The following is a 25,334-nucleotide window of genomic DNA, read 5'->3' on the forward strand; positions in this document are numbered from 1 at the left end:
AGAAGAGCCAAAAGGAAACCCCCACAACACAGCCAGCCCCTCAGAGCTGTTGGAAAGCCGCGGAGATAGCAGCGGCCTCAACACCTGCGCCCTAGGTTCAGATCTCACCTCTGTCCTCTCACACTGACCACCATCACGCATAAATTGCTTCACTGCTTTGGGTCCCAGATGCTCCCTCTGAAAATGGGCTGGGAAGGCAATGCTCCATCTATTTTATAAGGAAGTTTAGGCAAAATAATCTAAAGGAAGTGCTTTAAGAAGTTTAATTTACAAATAATAAGCATTCTTATTTTTATCATATCTATAGAATACCATGTAGATCTACCATGAAGGAAAAACATTCCACTCTCATTTTTCAATGTCTACTTTAAGATCATATATTTTCAGTGAATTTTTACAGAAAATTCTATACCCTGACAACTTATAAATCTACTATTACACTTTAAGGTAAACTATATTTTGTAGTAAATGTTTATTTCATTCATTTAATCTCCATGAAAAGAAATGGAAGGGATTTATTAATAGCCTAGCGGCAGCAAGTTTGGGCTTTGGGCTCCTGGGTTCAACTTTCAGCTGTTATTTACTAGTAAGATGACTTTGGGTAAGAGATTTAACGTCTCTCTCCCACATTTTCCTCAGCCATAAAATGGGGACAATGATAGCATCTAACTTGGAGATGTTTTGATGATTTGCTAAAGTGGATTATTCAGAATGCCTGATAGTCAGCAATCAGCAAATATCTATTAGTATCTTAAAAGGCAACCAACAATGGGAACACATATTTTGCAAGACCTTCATTCACAAATGTTAGAGATATCCCAAAGAAAGTTTCTGGCTAAGAGAATGTAGATAAAAAAAAAAAATCAATATTAACATAAATAAAATACTTGAAAAGATAAGCTACAAACAAAACCAACTATTCACTTTTAATGATATAAAAGTAAAGTATCTAACACTTCCAAAACAATGGTTTGAGCTGAAATTCATGGAAAACATGGCCTAGAAAACAAGGAAAATGGACAAAAATAATTAAGTACATACACTAAGTATAACTGATCAAATAGGTAAACTGAACTGCCAGTTCCAAAAGTACCAAAGTCTGTTCCACACATGTTCCAGCAACCAAAATTAGGGGCCAAGGTTTGCAAGGTGACAGCTGTGTCGCTGGAGGTTAAGTACTTACTAAATTACTGTTTACTAGCTCTAATTTCACAAGTGGATTAAAGAAATAAATTTATTTGGAAATTGAGACACTAAACACCAATAACTAGAAAGTCAACTGCACACAGAAAAAGTACAGCAAAATTGATCATCAACTCATCTAAAAGTTTATTCATACTTTTACCATTGGCTAGATCCATGGTAAACCACAAGAGATACAAAGAAGGATAGGCAGTCCCCATCCTTAACTTTCTTAGTCTCATGCAATAAACATTCGAAGACTAAATTTTAATGCAGCTCCTTTTTGCAGTCATTTTTTAAAAATTTCAAAATATTAAGGGGGTACAAATATTTTTATTACATAGGTACCTTGTATAATGTTTGACTCAGGGCTTTTGGTGTGTCTGTCACCAGAATAGTGTTCATTGTACCCAATAGGTAAATTTTTATTCCATACCTCCTCTCCCACCCTCCCCCCTTTGTGGTTTCCAATGTCCTTTATATCTCTTTGTGCCCATGTTTACCCATCATTTAGCTACCACTTATTAGTGAGAACATATGGGTCTTTGATGGGGTAAACATTGCAGGATGGGCACCTAACTCAGTCCTAAGGGTGTATAGAAGGATTCCCATAGGTCATAGTTAATATGAAGCTGAGAGGAGTCAGAGTGAGCTAGGAAAAGGGGTGAGAGCAGCAGAAAGAGTCCTCTAGGCAGAGGGAACAGCACAGGCAAAAAGTATATCAGATTGCCACTTCCCTACTCCCTACTCCGATCAGCAATTCTTACCATGGCATTAAGGGCCCTATATAAACTGGCCCCAACTCATCTCCTACAATCAACAGAATCTACCCTTATTATCTTAAAAGGCAAACAACAATAGGAACAAATATTTTGCAAAACCATTCACTTCCTGCCCTCCAGACACTCTGGCCTCATTACTGTCCTTAAAGATGTCAAGCACATTCCCACCTCAAAGCCTTTATCCTCACTGTTCCCTTTGCCTGGGCTGCTCTTCTACCAGGTGTCTGCAAGGTTCATTTTATTCAAATGTCACCTCTTCAGGAATGTCTTCCCTGACCCCTCGATCTAAAATACCTCACCACCTTCAGTAAGTCTATTCTTCTTCCTAGCATGGACAGCCACTTGTATGATACTTCATTGCATCTCCATGTGTACAGCCCTTTAATGTCTGCCTCTTCAGCTGGAGTGCAAGCTGCACGAAGGCAGGGGCATTGCCAGTGCCTATAACTGCCCCTGGCATGTGATAAGGGCTCGATATATATTTGCTGAATAATTAATGAATTAATAAATCTTCGGAAGGCAGAGAGGGCACTTGGGTGGTCCAGAGACACATAGTTCAGTGTTACTGGCCCATAGGATGGAACAGAAGATGAGGCTGGCGTACATCTGTTTTCTGGAGGTATGAGCAACTTTCTTTAACTTTTCTTATTAATATCTTGCCATACCCATCCCATTAGCAATAATAGTTTTCTATCAGACATTTTCAATTATTGCTGATCCCAGCCTCTTAGTGTGGTGACCCAGATCCCAAGAGACATGCCATAGCTAGAGAAGAGAGCACAGAATCCCCTGGCCTCTTTCCATGGAAATGATAGGCATGTTTTTGGCAACATAGAACCTTAAAGTTTGAAGGCACCATAATGGTTATCTAAATACCTAACGCCTGCTACAATTTTACAAAAGGAACTAAGAAAGTATAAAAGAAAACAGCCAGCAACAAAATATAAACACATACTCAAGTATACAAATTAAAGTGTTGATGGATCCCTACCATTCAAATTCATGTGAGTTAGGGAGACGAGGGGTTTTCCGTACTTCAGTGGAGAATGCAAGTGATAAAAGAACTAGTACAAATTAGAACATTAAATGATGAGATAATATCAGCTCCAGAAACAGAGGCAAATAGAACTGGGCCAGAGTGTATAACACAGGAAGGTCAGAATCTGTACCACATGCCAGAGATCCTGAGCTAAATAGTTAAGTACTTGACACAGTTTATCCTTTTAATTCCCACAACAGCACTACGAGGTAGGTGCTATCACTGCTCCCAGTCACCTATGAGGACTCTGAGCTTTAAAAAGGTCGAGTGGCAGGGCTAAAATTCAAACTCCATCTGGCTCTCAATCATCACACCACTTAATCTGACCACTCAGACACCCTTCCCCCGCTCCCCCCATTGTAGAATAGGCTCTTTTATGTGACCCACAGGTACTTTCCAACTCCCTCAAGCCTTGTAAGGTTAAGGAGAAGGTGTCATTGCTTCTGCACTCCTTTTTCTAATGGTTGTCCTGGAAAGAAACAAGCAAGGCAGGATGGGAAAGAGGCCATGGAAGTAGTGATCAGCTCAGAGACAGACCACTTGGTGGATTTAAGACCCACCAACCAAATATTCCTGGGATATAGATTGTACTCATCTCCTCAAAAGAGCTGGAAGATTATTCCTTGCAGACATCCTGCCACCTGAAATTCTCTCACTGCTTGCTCATCTCTGGACCTCCCCTGAGTGTCCCCTGCATGTGGCACTGCTTCTTCAGCCATTTACAAGCCTGAACCTCCGAGTTACACAACGGCATTTCAAAGAGGAAAGGCATATCTGCATCACTGGATGGCAAACATCAATCTTTTTTTTTGTTTTTACTTTTGGAGTTTTGTTAAATCAACTTAAATATAGGAAATAATATTTAAATAAATTCTTTATTAAGAATCTTATGAAATCAACTTAATTTCTGGCAACGAGAAAAGCAAATGAGTGAGAGTATTCCCATATGAAAAGGAACAGTTATGTAACCAGCCCACATGGAGAAACCAGGCTGAAGTCAACATAGTGAAAGACTGAAATAGCCCTGCTTCTCTCCACAAGTCAAGATTCATGGGGATTGCACGCGGGACATACTTCTCATACAGCCTCTGCCCTCTCATGAAGGCCTTCACTTCGTTGTCCAACGGGAAGGTGCCGTCATCCTTTCTAAAGCGGTAGAAGAGTTTGACATCCTTGAATTCCTTGTGCTCATCACACACTGAAACACAATATGCACAGAGAGGCATATGAGAAAAACAATCACTCATTTAATTATTCGAGTGACATAAAATGCTAATTAAGAATCATTTCTCTAATTCTTCAAGCATACAAGTATCTGCTATATGAGTTAATTCATGTAAAGTATTTACACAGTATTAATACCTGGTACAGAGTAAGTGCTCCATATTATTAGATATCATCACCACCATCATCGTCACCATCATCATTATTATTATCTATTAAGAGGTTCACAAAATTCAATTCATCATTCTACAAACTCTTTTTGAGCATGATATTGGGGTATGTGTCAGCCCCAAAGACTGAGAAATCTAATGAGATAAGGGGAAATGTCAACATGTCATTAAAATCTGGTGCGATAAGGCGGAAGAGGTAAGGAGACAGTGCAGTGGGAGCACAAAGCAGGGGCACCCAGGATCCCAGGAACACAGTAACTCAGCTCTGAGAAATGGAAGCCTGCATGTGAATGGAGACCTGAAGAATGAGAAAATGAGTAGAACTTGTGCAAAAATGAGGAGAAAGGGTATTACAGCCCAAGAGAACAATAGCATGTGCAAAGGTTGAAGACAGGGTGATAGATTTCAAGGAGACATGTTCATGAATGTTCACTAAACCACTGAAAGTAACAGCAAACTCAGATACTACCTAAATGTCCATCAAGAGACATATAATAGCCTAATTATATATGTCATACTATATAGCAGCAGAAATGAACAAAAAAGAGATATATTACCAACATGGATGAAGCTCACAGTGTGATGGTCAAGTTGCAAAAGAATAGACATACATCTCTATAATGATTTAAAACATATAAAATGGCCAGGCACAGTGGCTCATGACTGTAATCTCAGTACTTTGGGAAGCCAAGGCAGAAGGGTTGCTTGAGGCCAAGAGTTAGAGACCATCCTGGGCAACGTAGCAAGACCCCATGTCTACAAAAATAGAAAAACTAGCTGGACATGGTAGCACACACCTGTGGTCCCAGCTACTCAGGAGACTGAGTCAGGAGGATTGCTTGAGCCCAGGAGTTGAAGGCTACATTGAGCTGTGATCATGCCACTGCTCTAGAGCCTGGGGAACAGAGCAAGACCCTGTCTCAAAAAACAAACACAAAACTATATAAAAAGTATGATATTTTGCTTAAAGATGCATATACAGAAAGGAAATGTATAAAGAAGTATATGCAAATAGCCCAAATGCCTCTTGGAGGAAGGGAGTGCATCTGGGGAGAGGTACACAGGAGACAAGACAAAGTGAAATGTTTTATTCTTAAATGGGTAGGTTCATGAAAAGATTCAGTCCTTCATTTTCTCTCAAGTCACCTTGACTGTTACCTGCTCACTCACCATGATGAATAATGCCCCGGTCTGCTAATTTCTGCATGAGTTTAATTGCTGTCTCTCTGTCGGAAGCCTCTTTGTGCTCAATCAGCCAGTCAATCAGTTCTTTTGCCACAAAACAGTTTGGGTAGGTCTTGAGATGATGTCGTCTATCTTTAATAACTTTTTCCTCATGTAGCCTGAGCCTGGAAGAAAAATTAGCAATCACTTTAGGAATGTTGATGACAGCACAAATTATTAAACCAATTCCATTAAGAGCAATAACAAAACAGAAGCTCTAAATGCATCGGCCGGTCATTAACTATCTCTAGGTGATTTCCATACTGTCAGAGCTCAAAGCCTCCAGAAAGTGACTGTATCCTCTCATCTAGAGATGATACCGGTAAATATGAGAGGAAAACAGCCACAGCCAAGCTAGAACTCTCTGCCACTGAGAAGAATGAGAAAAGCTCTTCTGCCTGCTACTCTGCCTCACTCCCCTCTCTTGCTCTCTCTACCTGTGTGGGGTTATTGCTGCAACCAACCAACAAACAAAAACTCTAGAAACTCGCTGAAACAAGGTACCTCCTCTTCATCACAAGTTGTTCAGGGCTGACCATCCTTGCATTCATTCATTCATATAACAAGTATTAATGAGTGCCTACTACCTGCCTCTTAGGTACCACTGGACACTACAGACATATATCAGCAAATACACAGATGAAGATTCTTGCCTTTGCAGGCCTTGTTTTCTAGCAGGGGCAACGGCTAATCTGTTCGTGAGGCTTGATTCGTGAGGCTTGCTAGGTTACAAGCACTGGTGTGAGTACTTTACAACAATTGACTTAATGTTCAGAACAACCTCATCAGAAGTTATTATTTCTATCTCCATTTTGTTTTCTACAGCAGAGAGAACTGAGGCCACAGAGAGATTAAGTGACTTGCCTGACACCACACAGCTAACAAGTGATGAAAACTAGGTTTGGACCCTGGTGCTCTCACTCAGACTCCAAATGCTGCCTCGAGCTAGGGAGGGATAAATGAAAAGTCTGGGAGAGATGGATTAAAACTGTTGGAGAAAAAAAATACAACTTATTTACAGGCCAATGGATTAGTGTGGAGAAAAGTGGTTGACCTGGAACTTCTCCTACTTCCTTCATATCTCAGTGACTTTCTCAAAAGAATCTTAAACCTGCTTTTAAAAATTTTTACCTGCTGTAAAATGAAGGCCGTTATGAGGTTTATGATAGACCCCCTCCCCTTGGCAATGTTGAGATTCAGGTGCATAATGTAAGTTAAGCACCGGCAAGCCATCGTAGTGCCTGACACAGGATAGGAACTGTCCCCCTTTCTTAACAAAAAAAAGCAATCACACTCCTGCCTGTTTGTTGAGAGTGCACTTACAATGACCAAAGGTGGTGTCATTGTACGTGGGGAGCATTCTGGGCCGGGAGCTTGAGGCATGGATGCTTTTCATCACTGTCATGGCTGAGTTGTTCCCCACAAATTCATATGCTGAAGTCCAAACTCCAAGTATCTCAGAATGTGACTGAAGTTGGAGATGGGGTAATTTAAGGAGGTAATTAAATTAAAATGAGGTCATTAGAGTGGCCCCTAATCCAACACGTCCAGTGTTCTCATAAGAAGAGGAGATTAGAACACAGACCTGTGAATGCGCAGAGAGAAGATGGCCATCCATAAGCCAAGGAGAAAAGCCTCAGAAGAAAACCCAGTGCTGCTGACACATTGATCTTGGACTTCCAGCCTCCAGAACTGTGAGACTATAAATTTCTGTTGTCTAAGCCACCCAGTTTGCAAATCTTTGTTATGGCAGCCCGAGAAACAAATACAACTACCAACTGCTAACGACTGGAAGCTCCTGCAGTTGTGTGGGGATGAAGGGCTCGCTGGGGCAGAGCAGAGGAGAGTAAAGACAGTTCTAACAGCTATAAACTACACAGAAAGAAAAAACCATTTTAATTGTGTTCCTCCTCTATGACCAACATTATACTAAGCATCTTCATACATGTTGACCTAAGCAACTGGATCTGAAAGCCATTTAACTACTCCAGGTCTCATTTTTTCGTTTGTAAAATAAGGGGTTTGGAGTGAACCATGAGATCTCTGTAAGGTGAACAACTATTAGTAATGTTTCTGCCTAACTTACGTGCACTCTCCTTTTTTCTGCTAACAGCCCTCCAACTTTTCTTTGGGAAAATAATCCATCATCCACTGTCAGTCCATGTGAATCAGATGTGATTGGCCTCAACCATAGCACATGAGCCAGGCCTAGCCAATCAAAGCATCTTGTCTCTTGGGCTTTGTGTTTGGTTCATGGATGAGCATGTGACCTAAGCTAGACCAATGAGACTCAATCCTGAAGTGTTCCTAGGAGTCCTGGGAGTTACTAAGTTTTGAAATATATGCCTTGAGCTACTACTAGCCATCATAAAAGGAAGAACCTACCTAAGAAGAAATCCAACACAGAGCAAAGCATACGGGTGGGCAGAGGTAGGGGTGGGGAGAGAGATGCTCCAAACAACCCTGTTTGAGCACCTGGATTCAACAGTTCATGAAGCCACCTAACCTGGATTTATTTACTTTTTATTTGTATACATTTATGGGGCACAAGTGTAATTTTGTTACATAGATATATGGCATAGCGGTAAAGTCAGGTAAAGTTATCACCTGACTAACATACATTATACCCATTAAGTAATTTCTCATCATCCAACCCCTTCCTGCCCCACCCCTACCCTTTCAGGTCTCCATTGTCTATCATTCCACACACACTCTATGTCTATGTGTACACATTATTTAGCTCCCACTTATAGGTGAGAACATGCGGTGTTTGTCTTTGTGTGTCTGAGTCCTGACCTGGATTTAAATTACATGAGCCAATACATTCCCTTATGCTTTAGTGAGTTTAATTAGGTTTCTGTTACTAATACCAAAATTGTCCCATTACAACCTCTAGCAAGGAATGTTGCCACAGTGGTGCTGATGCCTTTAGAGACCACATAAATGGTCAGAGATGTCTGCCCTGCACCCAGTGGTTACAGAACTTCCTGAGTCAGGCATCAGTTTTTTCATTATCTTGTTTCCTTCCCTTGTCCTGCTGTGATATACACCTGTTGTCCCTGAACTCAAGCAGTTTCCTTAATCTGCCACTTCTGTTCTGCCATGGTCTGCTAAGCTAGTTGGTATAAAAATACAAATCAAGAGTTAAAAGATTTTGAGCAAATGCCTGATATGAACATCTATGAATAAAGAAAATCAGCATTTTGTACATGGAATTTATGAAGTCTATTTTGGTTACTCAAAGACTATGTTTGGCTAAGTGCTAAATAATTAAGGATAAATATCAATGATGCTTAATTACTATATGATGTTCTACCATCTGAAAATATTTATTATCTAAAAGTCTGGAGTCAAGACATATTAATATTATAGGACTGGCTAAAGAAAGGACATAGCAATGAATGAATCCACTAGTAAGAGAGAAATGAGGATGATAGTGATATCAGAAAAACACCAAAGAAGAGAGGTATCCAATAGACTCAGAAAACATTTGAATAAGATGGTCATGATGAAGCAGGGTTGCCAGATCTAGGGAGAAAAAAACCCAAAAAACAAAACAAGAAATTCAGTTAAATTTGAATTTTGGATAAATGACAAATAATTTTTTAGTATAAGCACATCCCAAATATTGCATGGGATCTACTTATACTAAAAAAATTATTCATTATACTGTGTCCAGAATTCAAATTTTACTGGGCACCCTAAATTTTCTGGCAACCCTATGGGGGATATATTTTACTAAACATGAAAGTTAGTATATTAGGATTCATATTTTATGCTAAAAAAGAAAGGGACCTACATTGATGGTAGCGGACACTTTCAGTGTTGGGGCTTCCTCCTCTAGGGAAAGTTAGTTGTGTAATTTTATTTTACAGTGCCTGAATCATCATGTTTGTCTGATTCTTCCAGAAGATACTTTGACCCATGTGCTTGACGCCAGACTTGCCCTCACATGCGGAGGACAAGGTAGGAAATAGAAACCATAAAGATTATAAATCGGTAAAGCTGGTGGAGTGAATCCAATGTGCAGAATCTCCCTCTCTGAATATTGAACAAAATAATTTTTGAAAAAGGAAAACAGCAAAAATTTGGCTAGAAGTGGCCAAACAAGGAAAAGTACAACATCTACTTCCATAAATTTTTTTAAAATTAGCAGCCAAGGAAATAAATAGAAAATTCTGGAGTAGTGAGGCAAGGTAAGTAGACCTTCACCACCCAGAAGCCTTGTTGCTAAGTCAGTGAAATCCTCAGAATTTTCATTAATAACCCCCATGTTTGAAGGAAAGAAATAAAACACAAAGAAGTGAGTTTTCTGTCTTCTTATTAGGAGACGGGGGAAATGGCTGCCGGGAAAAGATGAATGCAATGAAGGACATGAAGAAGTAGACCTTTTCTCTGGCAGTGAAGCCTCCCAGGCTCAACAGTAAATTAGGGGACCAGTCCAAGGGCCAAAATATCCCTCCACAGCAGTGGGATCCACCTCTGACTATGTGAAATGAACCCTGGGACAGGAAATTGGATAAAATCTTTGAAGCAAGACTCTCCCCTTCTCATCACCCTGGACCTTTAAGCTATAAAAAAAAGTGGAATAAATAATTAGCTATCAAATTTAGCTCAGAACAGAAAATAACATTCTGTGAAACTTAGGAAAAGGCCAAGGAGATGTCACCTGCCTTATGTTCAAGCAAAGACAGAATAGGGACAACAGAAAGTATGGGTAGAGCTGCCTGCCTTAAGTATAAACATGATGGAAAGAAGCAAATAGCTATAAATAATTATACTTAAAGAAAAAAGAAAAAAAAGAAGGAAAAGAAGAAAGAGAACATGTAACAGATAAAAGAACTGAAAGAAAACACAATTCAAGAAACAGAAATTACCCCAAAGTATTCTGAACTACAAAAAATAAAAACGTTAAAAGAACATGAATTTAATCAAGTAAGAACTCAAAGATAAAATGATTATGAAAAGGGAGCTATATGTCTTAGAAAACGAACTGAAGTCAGACAACAACGTTATCAAGCAAATTACATAGACAAACAAACTACATAGCTGAAAACTGAAATAGGATTGAAAAAAGACTTTAATAAAAGAAGGGAGAAAAACAAAGTAATTAAAGCAGATAGAAAGGAGTTAATAGATATGGAGATTGTAAAAAAAAAACCTACTAAATTAATTCCTAATATTTCCTCAATATATTAATGCATAGTAAGTCTAAACAAAACCAAGTGAGCCCCCAGTGCATAGCTCTAAGGAAGGTGTGGGTGATCTTCAGAACAAAAGAGCTTGCACAAGGATTTCACAGCAAGCCTCTGAGGCTCAGTTCTTCCTTAGGTAGGATGCGGCCATGCTTTACTTACAGGATGATGTTTCAGGAAGCACAGACCCACCAAGACTCCTAATGGGGATCCATTCCATACAGCCCTTTGTTTATTTCTGAGTATCATAGGATCACCCCACAATGTCAGTCCTGAGGATAGTCAGGAAAACAGGACTAGGAATACAAAGACTTGACTCTCCCCCTGACACTGTCAGTCATTCTATAACCATCAAACCCGTAAGCGTCAGAGTTCTCATTGGTAAAATGAAGATATTAATAATTGTATTCAACTGTGTGCTGGGCACAGTTTTAACTGCTTTATGGGCATGAATCCTCAAAACAACTCTCCAAGGCAGTTAATTCTAAAACCACAGAAGATACCTATGTAGAGTTATAATTATTAATAACAAATAAACGAGCCCTAATTTAAAAAAAAAAAAAAACAAGTTTACATAGGTGTGCTAAAGTCACCACATGAAGCCTTCTAATTAATTCAGTGACAACAACACTGAGTAGTTTGTTTAACATGCTCAAAGTGGCAGAATGCAAAACATTCATTCTTAGATGTGATGTCTGTCAGGAATCCAGGAATAATGAAGACCAAAGTATTTAGAAATTGAAATGTGGAACAAGCTGCTATATAATTTGGTGGAGGACGAATATGTTATGAGCCAAGAAAGGAGATTTAGCTCCTGTAAACTTCCCAAATTAAAAAAAAAAATTATTAGGTAGTGTTTATCTTTAAATACTACAGAATAGAACCTTTCAGTTATATTCTTCTATGACCCCTAAGCTTAGCGCTAATTCTTGAGCATTCCTGATTTCCACCGATTCCCTGCAAGAGTGAAAGGGGAGAAGCACCACACAGTATCCTTTCTGCCCCACCAGCGCCTGGTACATTTTCATGTTTAAGAAAACTGAGTAGAAATATGATGGAGGGGAAAGAACTCTCAATCCAGGATTTAGCCTAGAACTCGATATTTTTAGACATGTTACCCAGGGTTAAAAATGCACAATAATTGTGCTACCATCTTTTTTCTTCTATAGTCAGAAACACAGAATTCTAATAATGAGCATTGAAAACTGTATATTCCAGGTTGGGTGCGGTGGTTTATGCCTGTAATCCTAGCACTCTGGGAGGCCAAGGAGGGAGGATCGCTTGAGAGCAGGAGTTCGAGATCAGCCTGAGCAACAGTGAGACCTCATCTTTACTAAAAATAGAAAAATTAGCCAGGCATGGTGGTGCTCGCTTGTAGTCCCAGCTATTTGGGAGGCTGAGGCAGGAGGATCGCTTGAGCCCAGGAGTTTGAGGTTGCTGTGGGCTAGGCTGACGCCACGGCACTCTAACCCAGGCAACAGAGTAAGACTCTGTCTTAAAAAAGAAAGAAAAAAAGAAAACTGCATATTCCAGAAAAACTATCCCAATAAAGAGATAAGAATTTTTATACTGCAACACAAGACCAAGTGTTTTGCTTGGCACGGTGAGTACTTAATAAATATTCTGTGGGCAAGTGAATGTACAAGGGCACTAATAGAAGCGATGTCATTTTCAAAGAGGGAGGGAGGCTTCTGGCTACCACAGTAGGGGTTCCTACCCCATAACTTAGTAACTATCCATTATCATGGAGCGTGTCTAAGTCTTTTTTAAAAGAACCCTATTTTCACTTCTAGGGTAATCCGTTTCCAAAGTTTTACTGCCTGTTGTGTGCTTAAGAAAAAATAAAGGATTTCCTTTTACTTGAACTAAAATTCTCTCCAGTTTTCACAACTTTTAATACACTAATACACATGGGTGTCGCAAAGGAAGACACGGCGTAAGCAATATTTCAAAGTCTTGTTAAAAAGGGAAACTTTTACAGAGCTGAGCTTTTTGTGGAATAGAATTCTCTACAAAGACTCCACAAAATGCTGAACTACTAGCTAAAAGCCACGCTTTTATTTATTTATTTATTTATTTTTAATTTTATTTTTTTAGAGATAGGGTCTCCTCACTGTCGCCCAGGCTGGAGTGCAGTGGTCTGATCATAGCTCGGTGTAACCTCAAACTGATGGGCTCAAGTGATCCTCTTGCCTCAGTCTCCCAAGTAGCTGGGACTACATGTGAGCACCACCACACTCGGCTAGTTTTTAAACTTTTTGTAGACACAGAGTCTCGCTATGTTGCTCAGGCTGTTCCTGGCCCCAAGAGATGCTCCTGCCTTGGCCTCCCAAAGTGCTACCAATTGCCTGGGGAATGTAGAGTGTGCTGAGGGAGACTCAACTCCCTGGATCCAAAAGAACTTCACCTACCCAGGCTCTAAGGAGGCCTTCCGCCTCAGGGCCCAGGCCCCTGCCCAAGCTTCCTCACCTCTTTCTCACCTCCCAACCACAAGTATTACTGCTTTGTACTCCGAAGAACATTCTGAACTCTTCTTCATCCCCTGAACAAGACAATCACCCACCATGACTCTGCTCAAGATAGGGATACCTCTGCTTAAAATGTTCCCTCTTCCTGCCTTCAATAATTCAAAAAATTCTACTTGCTTTTCAAGGGTCAGCTTTTCAAGGGCACCTCCTCTCTGAACATTTTCCCAGCCTTCCAAAGCCAGAAACCAGCCTTCTCTCCTCTGTTCTCCCACAATATTTTAGCCACACTAGTAAAAGATTCATCCCACTGTATTACAATTAGATGAGATCAGGGATACTAAGGGAGCATTGTTTATTTATTGTTGCAATTCTAGTGCATAGCGAATAGTAGGCCATAGATCCTCATTAACATGAAAAACAATTAGTGCATGCTATGCACTCAGCATGGTGGGAGGCATAGGCAGAATCCTCTTTTGACCAACAGAGTCCCCGTCAATCCATATTAAACTACTGGGAAGAATAACCATCTTTATTTTAGCTGCACTTTCAATTCTATTGGCTATGAAATTTAAATACAAAAAAAAAAAACACCCCAAACAACACTTTCCCATCATTAATCTCGGACAGCTGGTTCACAGGCTTTAGATTCAAGGTGATTCTGTAATGTTCTATTCCTGTCCAGCTAACCAGCTGCTGAAATTGCATCAGACAATTTCCTCTTCCAGCCCTAGGAGAACAAACATTACTGAATGCAGGGTGTTAATAATACCTACAAAATCACTGACCATCTGATAAGAAATACAGAAAGTGTTTTTCAAAAAATAGCTTGCAGAGAACTACAGCAGGGAACAAAGAGGAGACTGAAACTACATATTCTCATTTAAAAACAGCGTCATAAATCTCAGCCAAAGTAAACAGTTTAATTAACAAAAACAGCAAGCCAAATAGTAGGGCTAACAGTGCGAGCCTGTGATTTGGGCAACAGCACTGACATAGATGTGCTTTAAAGCCCGGCTATTGTCCTTTCCAAATGTTCTGTGAGAGTCAGTATCTGTCCTTGGGGGTCCAAGAACCCAGGGAAAGTCACTCTTAATCATTCACCCTTGAAGGGCTCTGAGTCTAAAAGAATGAGAGTAAAAACAGGAACAAATGAAATCTAACACACTGCATTTGCTTGTAATATTTGGATTTATTCTGAAATTAAAATTGTATTTATTTATTTATTTTTATTTATTTATTTTTTGCATGGGGCAGGGGGTGAGGGGGTGGTGGAGTCTTCCAGTGAGGACCAGAAAACCTGCTAGACAAATTCTAAAAGAGCTGTAACGCTTTGAAATTAAAATTTTAAATTATCAAAATAATATATGCTCATAGGGGAAAAAATTCAAATATGTACAAAATAAAAATCAAAAGTCTCCTTCCTGGGTTCACATGAATTGACAATCACTGATGTTGGGTTACCTGGCATTGAACTGATCACCGCTGAAGGTGGGAGACGGAGGCACAGGAGTTTGCTATACTATTCTGTCTACTGTGGCATATGTTTGAAGTTATCCTTGGCCTCTACTTTCCAGAGGAGCCTAATATTAATAGTTGCTTATGTATTCTTGCAGAAATCTTACATGCACATATCCGTGTATGGCTATACATACTTATACATATTTTTTTCCATGAAATAGGATCATAATACACATTTCATGTAGTTTTTGCTTCAAGAAGATGCTTAAATTCTCCCAGCCTGATCAGAACAATAGAACAAGTACAGACAGAAATAGGAAGCAAAGAGTACTGGTTCACGTGAGTCTGTAGAGCCAGAAGGAACTGGTCTCTGACAATACACATAACATGCACACGCAATCCGTCCAAAGCTGCAGCGAGCACTTTATAAAGTGGTCATGCCAAATGCTCCACGTGCAACAGCTCTGTGAATAAGGAACAGAGTCGTAAGTTTTGTACAGAGCCCTTCCAGGGCTCATGTCAAGTCACTACACAGCAAAGTTCCATGCAAGCTATGTGTCTTGTCACTGCAATGAATTGAGATGGTAAAGACACCCAGGAAGAAACTGTGTTTCATTCTGAGTCTCATATATCATTTACTATGTTGAAATCAAGATGAAGGATATTAGCAGTTTGAGACAAAGTAACAAATGTAAAACACCATGTTTGCTCATTTCTGCTTGCCAACATAATTTCACAAAGACTCTGACTCTGTGACAGTGTGCAGCTCTTCGGAAAGATGCTTTGAAGAAAAACTAGGACAGAGCACATGGCCTCGTAGGTCTCTTGCCTGAGTTTATTCTCCCTAAAAGATAAATAACTCTCTAGTCCTTGCCTTTTCCTACACATAAGATAAAGTCTCATGGGGTTAGTGATTATGGCTCTGTAATCTATAACCAGAAGTACTCTCACACCCAAGCCTTGATATGATTCTGCTTGAATGTAACTGTTGAGTAAGGTTTATGTGATTTTGCACACACTGAACCTCCACCGTCTACACACAAGCAGTGGGCTGAAACCCTGTGCTGGAGCAGTCGGATGACCTTCTCTCTAAAGGGCTGCTCCCAGGCTATCAGCCCCAGTCTATAGTCCTCAGTAAGACTTCTGAATAAAACTAACTTTAACTTATAAGTGGGGGTGAAACGATGGGTATATGTGGTCACAGAGAGTGGTATAACAGACTTCGGAGACTTAGAAGGGGAGAGGCTGGGAGGGGAACGAGGGGAAAAAAATTAGCTCTTGGGTACAACATATACCATTTGGGTGAAGGGTACACTAAAAGCCCTGACTTCACCACTATGCAGTTAGTTCATCCATGTATCAAAAAACCACTTGTACCCCCTAAATATATTGAAATTAAAAAAAAAAAACTTTAATTCCTTAAAAACTTGACTTTTTTCTTCGGTTGACAGCAGAAATAATAACAGTAATGTCTTACATCTGAGTGGAGCCATAATGTACTATCGGAGCTGAGCCTAATAATATCCCTGAGAGTGAGGAAGGCAACGTCATACGAATTTGATAGACAAGGAAGGGAGCTCAGAAAAATTAAAATAACTTGCTCAAGTCATGTGTTTAATAAGGAGCAATGTCAGGACTTGAAGCCAGATCTTCTGATTTCTATGTTTAGAGAGCGTTCCGTGCCATCAAATGTTAAATGGCAGAAGCACCTGTCTTCTGCCCGTTTTATGCTTATATAGGCTACGAAGGAGACAACATTACAGTTACATTAAAGTGCCATGATAAAGGTGGGAATTTTTGAAATTTATACATCATACAGATACTACTACCAATATAAATATAGATGGGGCTCACAGAAGTGCCTACAAAAGGAGTTGCCACCTTGTCCTCATGTTTGCATTGAGCCAATGTTGAATGATTAAGATGACACTCCTGGGGGGCAGGAAACAGCTCTGGTGAGGGACATGTTTCCCGAGAGCATCAGCACATGTGGGACATATAACAAACACTTTTTAATTATGTGTGTATAAAAGTTCACGAGGTCTTCTCAATCTCTCATCTCATCCTTGAGATAGGCAGTAAGTACAGGGTCACGATGGGCAGGTCCCTGAGTCAGCCTTCCTTGTTGCATTAGACCTGAGGTTTTCATCAGGTTAATTCATCCTCCATGTAAGCTCTTTCCCAAGAGGTCTCCTGTTCAGAAGGAAGCAAGAGCGACTGCATCAACATCTCTAGCTCTGATCTATTCCTCTGATGAGTCAGAATGGTGTTCTTCCTGCTTGCAAAGTGCCTTTCCAAGAAGCCCGAAGATTCTTCGCCACCACCTCCCTGCCCCCCAAACAGGTCATTATTTGTTTACAGACCACACCCAGGAGTATTAGGTCTCTAATTGCCATTTTGCAGGTGAAGAAACAAGCCCAGAATGGTTCAGGGAACGTGCTGAGGACAGAATGACTCACAAGACCAGTACTGGTTACTACATCACTAGTCCTTGCTGTGGTGGTAAAGGACTGGGGCTGCACACTCCCTGGTCTGTGGTGGCTGCTTCCAATTGTGGTCCCCTATCCCTGTTGTGCCCTCTGTAATGAGAGGATGCTGCGGCCTGACTCCTTCCTTCCACAAACACAGGGATTCACTCTTCACTTAGAACAGTGGCTCTCAAACAGAGACATACATTGTGGCCCTCGCTTCATCCCTGGTCCCCATGATCAAGCACACAGCCTCCCTTGGTGTGGCTTGTAAGAAAAATAAATAAATAAATAAGCACGCACCTAATAATTGTTGTAATTCAGGCGGCAGTGAGTGGGGGGAAAAGAAAAGAAAGTATAGCTTCCAGGTAAAACTAAGGGGTTCTTAACTCCCTGCCGCCCTCTCTCACTATTCACCATTCACTCAGAGCAGAGCTGTAGAGTCAGACCGCTGGGTTTCAAATCCAAGTTCCATCCATCATTTGCTGAGTAACTTTGGACAAAGCATTCAACTTCTCAGTGCCTCGATTTTCTCATCTTTAAAATGGGAATGATACGGTATATCTGCTAGGGTTATTGTGAGGATTAAATGAGAGACTCTATGTAAAGTGCTTAGCATGCGATAACCTCTCAATAAATATCAACTCTTACTGCTGTTATTATTAAGCAATATATTTCATTGTCAGATTTTGCCAGAAGCGCCATCAAGAAACCACCAAATACTCATTTCAGTTACTTTTTAAAACAAATGTAGTCCCAAGTTACGGAATAATTAGGGTGGGCTGGCAACTACTGGAGAGACTTGGCAGTTTTTCCGTGTTAAAGGATTAGGAAGAGAGTCCTGTAGATGCAGTGGTAGGTGAAACCAGAGAGAAGTCAAGGTGAGATGGGAAAACTGAGACAGAGAAGTTAGGCGACTTGTTCCTTCCCCTAAGCTGGGATTTAAACCTCGACCTCCTTCTCCCTGTTACCAGAATATCTGTTGAGCTCCACTGTGGGAACAGAGGTTTCTAATCTAATGCTTGATCCAGGAGTGGCCCACTGATGAGAGAGCTGGCCTGGATTCTGTTTGCAATAGCCTTGCAAATCTTTTCTGGTAACACCCAGACTGTATTCACTCTTCAGAAAGACACTGTAACCAAACGTTTAGTGTTGGAAACTGGAAACTTTTTTCCTGAAAATAAAACAGTCTCAGGGCCAATTTTAGACAAAGAAAAAATATATAGAAGGCTCAAGTACAAAAATACTATTTATAATAAATAATGAAAACACAGAAGGCTGGGCCCTGCCTCTTGTGGTTTCTAATCCAATAGGTCTGGGGTGGACCCAAGAATTTCCATTTTTGCAAAGCACCCTGGTGATGCTGATGATGCTGATTAGGGGCCACACTTTGCAAACCACCAGTTAGAAGGAAACAGAGTCAACATTATGTTAAGGAATAAAAAGAAGAAAATGATGCGAGGAGGGGAGGCAGAGGGAAACATGGGCATCAGGTGAAAGCTGATCAAGCAGATCTACGCCGGGCAGGGTGTGGTCAAGGTGGGATATAGGCTCCCTCACCCTGCATGCTTCTGGGCACTGGCATGCTCTTCTCATGGAATCAGGAGCCCCTCCCTGGGTCTAAGACCTACACCTTGCAAAAACCATAAAAAGCTGAAAAGTGAACTAATTTCAGCACCAGTCTCAGAGTGTAATTTTTAGTGTCCCTCCTTCCTTTAAATGTATCTCCCAGCCTGCTTCCTGACACTCGCTCCTCTTTGAGCAGGAGCTTGGCCTTCCAATAAAAAGCATAAGAGATCGCTTCTTGGCCTTTCGGCTAAGATCAAGTGTATTATCTGTTCTTATCAGTTTAAAAAGCATAACAGACTTTTTTTTCTTTTTTTTTTTAAATTTCCAACGCTGCCTAACTGAAAGAGGCTTCTAAAAGACAGTTCTTTGAGGAAGAAGTGACATGTTCACTCATATAAAATGTGATCAGTTAATCAGCTAATATAATTGATTACATCCATTCTCATTTTGATAGGGGAAGAAATCTAAATTAGGAAGCTCAAAATTTAGAAGAAGAAGGAGGAGTTTGTCCCGCTGCTGGGAAAGGACTCACAGAGGTGAAGCTAGGGCATGCTAAACCAACTTGACAATTGTCCACGCCTTGGTGGGACAACAGAAGCCAGGTGCTGTGTTGTCTCCAGGAGGAGTCAGGACACCTAAACTGCAGAGTGTGCACTTCTGGTCTAGGTAATGTGGCCTGGGGAGGTCTCTTACCCAATTAGAACCTCAGCTTCCTGATCTGGAAAATGAGGAAGCTGACTAAAGTTATCTCTAAAATCTGTCAACTCTAACTTTAGGGACACCCTGGTGAGCCTTGAGAAAGAGAAACCTTTTATCTGAGGAATGCAAGCCTCTTTACATTATCAGGACTAGAAAGGCATTTAAAATGTAAAGGCAGTCACGTCCCACTCCCCCTTGAGCTAAATATCAATAATTACCTCTTGAAGCCACTTGCTATGTGGGCTCTAGCCTGACTCCAAGTAGCCTTAAATGCCATCCACCCTATAGTTCCCCAATGTATAAGCCAATCACTAACCAATGTTGTTTCTATAAACTAATGAGAATTCCTGACAACAACTTTTGTAATCAGCCCCTCTCCAGAGTCTTTAAAAACTTGAGCCTCTCTTTCGTTCTCTGGAGCGCTCCCTAAGGCAACTGTCCTTAAACCATATTCTGATCTTTGTGATTATTTTCAGTTGACAACCTCCAGGGTAAATCCTCACTCACAAGATCAAAATAGAACAGACCATTTTGGGCACATTTTGTACTGAAAAGATCTACCACAAACCACAAGGCCAGGGAGCACGAAACAGCAAATTTCATTTCCTTTGGGCTTCCAAACAAGGATGAACATATTAAAGTGAATCTTGTGCTAAGCATCCTGTACAAACACTGTCTAGGGTTACAGTCATCTATTTTCAGCTCACAGGACAGATGCTGAAGCTGCCAAAGTGCCACAGGCTTTGGGTGTTGCACTTCATAACATGAGCACAGACAAGGTTTCTCTGGGTTTAAAAATATTTCAGGAGTCTTCAGAAAGGCTTCAGAAGTGTTATCAGGGACGTTTGCAGCTACAGTGGAGGCCGCTATCAGTTAACGGGTTTATAAAAAATTTCTCAGTCAAAATGTATTTATTGATTCCCAACTGCATACTTGGCATAGCTTAAACAACTGTTCATACTGGCCTAGTTTCTGTAGTTCAAGGACCACGTAAAAGAAACAGGTGTGGTTTCTTCCAAATGAAAATGTTGTATTGTATATAAATAGGCTGTATGGATGTGTATACCAGTCAGTGTCTCCATAATATGTTAAAACGCAATCTATTCAACATTATTTTCCTCTTCTTCTGTTTACTCTGTTTTAGCCAAATGTGTTGCTTTCATTTCTGCCTCTGTCCCTGTATTTATGTTATTCCCTTTCCAGAATATGTTCTCTCTCTTTTTCTACCTATCCACCAAACTCTAGCATCCCTCAACCTTCTTCCATGATGTCTTCTCTCATGATGATAGATGATCTAGTTCTCCTGACTTCTCCATGATCTATTTTCTACAATGCTCATTTTTACCCATATGCTGTTTTGTATTACTTTATTCTTGTTTGCATTAATCCTCTTTTCAACTATACTACAAATTTGATAAGTAAAAACTGATCTCATTCTTCTTTCATAGTTCTCAAAGTATTCAGGACAGGGCTAAAGAAAAAGAACACTCAGTTAGTATATGGGTTTGAATTTTCATCTTTGTTTAAAGCTGGAAAGAAAGAAACCATTGCACAGGACAAATTGCAGATCTCAGGCCTTTGGTGTTGGGCACTTTGGTGGCAGGTGAACATAACTAGCAGCACTTCAAAGCGTTTCTGCCGTCGCCCTTCTATTAACATGAAGGAGCATTTGGCTTACCTGTGTGTCTGCTGTTTGGTTGTGCTGGATAAGAAATGTTAAATAATTCTCCCTTCAGGAAGAGACATGCTATCCTTCACAGACTGTGTATACAGCAGGGGTCTGAGTTTTGGCTCAAACTCAGTCTGCTGTCAGGATCCAGGCAGGTCTGGACAGGTGTGGCTCAGGCTGGTGGACAAGGTCCTTCAGGAGTCAAACCACGAGCCAGGAGGGAAATTGGTAGAAGGCCACAGTATCTGGTCAGTCCCAAAGACAAGAAGCCCAAACTGAAGGTGCTTATGTTCATTAAAGTTCTGTGAGATGGTGGGCAGAGGCAACTCTGCTGTGTTGAAAAGGGGGACAGAGCACATACAAAAAAAAAGGGAATACTAAGAGCCTCAGATGCAGTGATAGAAACATATATCAACACAAACACGAGGGAGACAAAAAAGGTCACAGAAAGAACTGTTGAGAATTATCTCAAACCATGCCACAGTAAGCATTTTGGAGGTTAATTATCCCTTAGACATTCGCAATACATGTATATCCAAATGTTTAGACCATCTTTTGTACCCGGTGTAGACAGCATATACACTTCGTATGGTGATTTATTTTTAATGACTAACAGAATATAAGTTAAAATGAAGCCTGAATGAAACTCGAAAAACCTAAAAATTTATATATCACTTATGACTATGTATAAAACAAAAAGGCTTCTCAAGGCTACAGAATAAAATGCTATTTCACCTATCTGACACTACCTTCAGGAAAAACATCTTAGACTCAACTGTCAGACATAGCCAGTGAAAAGCAACTTCTGGTAATCTATATATTGGCTTATTCTAGGTTTACATTTTCCCTCTCTTAGCATAGTTTCTCTGTCTCTTGCTGGTATTCAATACACTTATAGTCAAATTTTCAGGCTACCTATTTGCCAAGGTAGTCCCTAAATACACTTGGTATATGTGTGTATTTAACAAGGCTTTGGTAGATACAACTTCATATATTTAGACTCACGCCCTTCTGGGTCCCCAGGTCACTTAAACTGTTTGAGGATCAGAGAAAAGAGAAAAGGGGCCAAGGCCATTGTTCAAAGCCAAGAGGGAATTATGCCAAGTGAGAAAGAAAGACTATAGGTGGTAAATCCAAATTTTCTATAAATTTGAGACATAATGAGTTTCTACATAATAATAAATCCACATTTCACGTGCTTAGCACATTATGGCTTACAAATTACTTATACACACTTCGTCTTATTTGATTTTGCAACAACCATGGGAGGTAGTTAGGCAAGAGAGACAATTAACCACTGTTTACAGATGAGAACAAGGTTTACTCTGGTGGTTGGAATTGGTCACTAATATTTTCCAAGTGGCATAGCCACCTATAGCACCTAGAACTTAAGATTTATCACTTACCAAGACTCACACTTGAAAGAGTATATTCAACCTCATTAATAAGAATATTTCTGCATGGTTGCACTTGGTTACACAATGGTTGTCTCTGTGGTGTTGTTTTGTATATTCATATCTTTAATGGCTCCTCCATCATTTCATAAGCACACCAAAGACTCTGTTTTCTCTATAGCTCCCTAGTATGCTATGGTAGGTGGGCAAGTATTCAAAACCTGCTGATGATTATATAAAAAAATCTGAAAACTCACCAACCTCTCTTTAGAGTCCCAAGAATGCCAAGCATGGTTCTAAACACCTGTGGCTAGTTATGAAATATAGCATTCATTAAGCCAAAGACAGTATCTTCTAAAGATAGCTAGTAACTAAAGATCTCATCAGCTTTCTGCCACATTCTCCTGACAGCTGTCATTTGAACTGGAGTGGCACTTGGCAATAGCTAAAATGTCACACTCTATTATTAATAATTAGGCTACCAGAGGCAAGGTAGGGAAGCCAAAAGGGGACTCTTTGGAAATCGTTAAGATTCTAGAGAGCCTTTGAAAGACTTTTCTCAATTTAACATAATCACACTGCTGCACCTGTCTCCAATAGCTTTCCATCCCAGGATTTGTTTTATTGTGTGAGATGTTAGGAAGCAAAACCAACATGACACACTGTCGTTCCAGGTACCAAGAAGTAAATGGTACTTGTGTTCTGAGAATTAGTGGGCTGTCTGTCATGGTTTTGAAATGAGGCCCTGGCATCTACTTTAGCCTAGGGCTCTGTATCTTGGTGACTCTGATTTACGTCACGATTACATCTGCTGTGGAAGATTCTAATAAGGTAACTATCTGATTTGTTTCTTCCAGAAACTTAAAATGCCCTAAAAATCAGTTCCCATTTATCAGACTTGTAACTTTCCCACTGATTACACAGTAAAGGTCAGGGACAAAAAGCTTGATTCAACAGAAATTCAAGTTCTCAATTTCTTTGATTTAAGGGAAGAGTTGCAGACAAGTGGAACCAGCCCAGAATAAGAGGTGTTAAAACTAAAACAATGATGAAACATGCATTTTAATAAAGAGACATAAATCAAACCACAGAATAGGAGTTTGCATTAGTTTGATTATAGGAAAACAATGGTCTGAAGGTAATCAATATGATTCATTGGTGGACATAAGCTATCGAACAAATTAAACACCATGGCTATGTTCAGAGAATCATAATACTTTATAATACTTTCTGGATTATTATGGTTATTTCTAAAACTCTTTTCCACAAAAAAGAATAACGTTTCTTTCTTCTTCCAGGCTTTCTCCTGTTTTCTACCACAATATTTTATTTATTGCAATGACCTCATCATCCAGTTCCTTAAATCTTAGCCTGACAATGTTTAATGTGGCCCAAGAAGGATGAGGAAGCTCTCACCCAAACAAAACTCAGATAGTGAAACTTTCCACAATGAATCATGTACCAATCGGTAAAATCCAGGCATCACATTGGATGTGCAATGAGTTTTACTATATGTGCTTCTGGTATGAACATCATGACCTGAGAATAAATTCCACTTGTTTCTGTAACACATGATTATATTTGAGTTCTATATTGTAGTAAATCTGTTGAGCTTTTACTTATATTAATATTACAATTATTTTTCATTTCTAGAATACACAAGATAAGGTCAGAAGTGCACATTAGGAGTAAGACTCAAATGTGCCATCCAGGAACTCCTCCCACTCTTCACTGAGCATTGAAGTTCCCAGCAGAGGAGAACAGGTATACCACAAAGCTATCTGTCTTCAGCTGAGAAAAGAAAATTCAGATGAGAAGGAACCAGCATACGAACTTTGGCAACATGAAAAAACAGGCTGTTTTGACATCCTCAAAGGATCAAATAGTTCTCCAGCAAAGGACTCTAACCAAAAGAAAATTGTTGAAATGTCAGATATGGAATTCAGAGTATGGATCATAAGTAAGATCGATGGGATTGATGAAAAAGTTGAAAACAAACACAAAGAAACAAAAAAATAATAATAATTCAGGACATGAATGAAAAATTCACTGAAGAGATAATACACACAAAAATATATAACACAACTTCTAGAAGGAAAAGAGTCATTTAGGGAATTTCAAAATATAGTAGAAGGTTTTACAACAGACTAGATCAAGCAGAAGAAAGAATTTTAGAGCTTAAAGACAAGGCTTTCAAATTAACCCAGTCAGTCAAAAATGTAGAAAAAAGAAGAATGAACAATCTCTGCAAGAAATATGGGACTATGTAAAGTGAATGAATATGAGAATCATAGGTATCCCTGAGGGAGAAAAAGAAACAGCAAAAAGATCGAAAATCTGAGGAGTAACTGAGGAAAAATTCCCTGGCATTCCTAGGGATTTAGACATGCAGATATAGGTCACAGAATACCTGGAAGATTCATGGCAAATAGAACAGCACCAAGGCACAAAGACATCAGTCTGGTCAAAGTCAAAGTGAAGGAGAATATCCTGCAAGCTGTGAGACAAAAAGCAGCAAGTAACTTAGGAAAACCATTAGGCTAACAGCAAACTTCTTTCAGCAGAAACCTCATAAACCAGAAGGGATTGGGGTCCCATTATTTGTCTTCTTAAACAGAATAAATGCCAGCCAAGAATTTTGTATCCTGCAAAACTAAGTCTCATAATTCAAGAAGAAATAAAATCTTTCCCAGACAAGCAAATACTGAGATAATTTGTCACCACTAGACCTGCCCTACAAGACATAAAAGAGCACTACACGTGGAACAAAACAATCGATACCCACCAGTGTAA

General features: G+C 39.9%; 1 protein-coding gene across 2 annotated transcripts in view; it reads right to left on the reverse strand.

Moving 5' to 3' along the window:
- DEPTOR (DEP domain containing MTOR-interacting protein) overlaps nt 1-25,334 on the reverse strand; it is a 153,292-nt gene that overhangs the window by 91,981 nt on the left and 35,977 nt on the right. The window contains exons 2-3 of one of the 2 annotated variants that reach the window (XM_012646564.1): nt 5,568-5,746; nt 4,078-4,201 (exon numbers count right to left, since the gene is read on the reverse strand). The exons of the other annotated variant lie outside the window; for it this stretch is intronic. Of the exons in view, the coding sequence (XP_012502018.1) occupies nt 4,078-4,201; nt 5,568-5,746 (303 nt within the window). The remainder of the gene's footprint in view (nt 1-4,077; nt 4,202-5,567; nt 5,747-25,334) is intronic. 2 annotated transcript variants of the gene reach the window in all.

The sequence above is a fragment of the Propithecus coquereli genome, unplaced genomic scaffold, assembly GCF_000956105.1.
Source record: "Propithecus coquereli isolate 6110/MARCELLA unplaced genomic scaffold, Pcoq_1.0 Scaffold247, whole genome shotgun sequence".
NCBI lineage: Eukaryota > Metazoa > Chordata > Mammalia > Primates > Indriidae > Propithecus > Propithecus coquereli.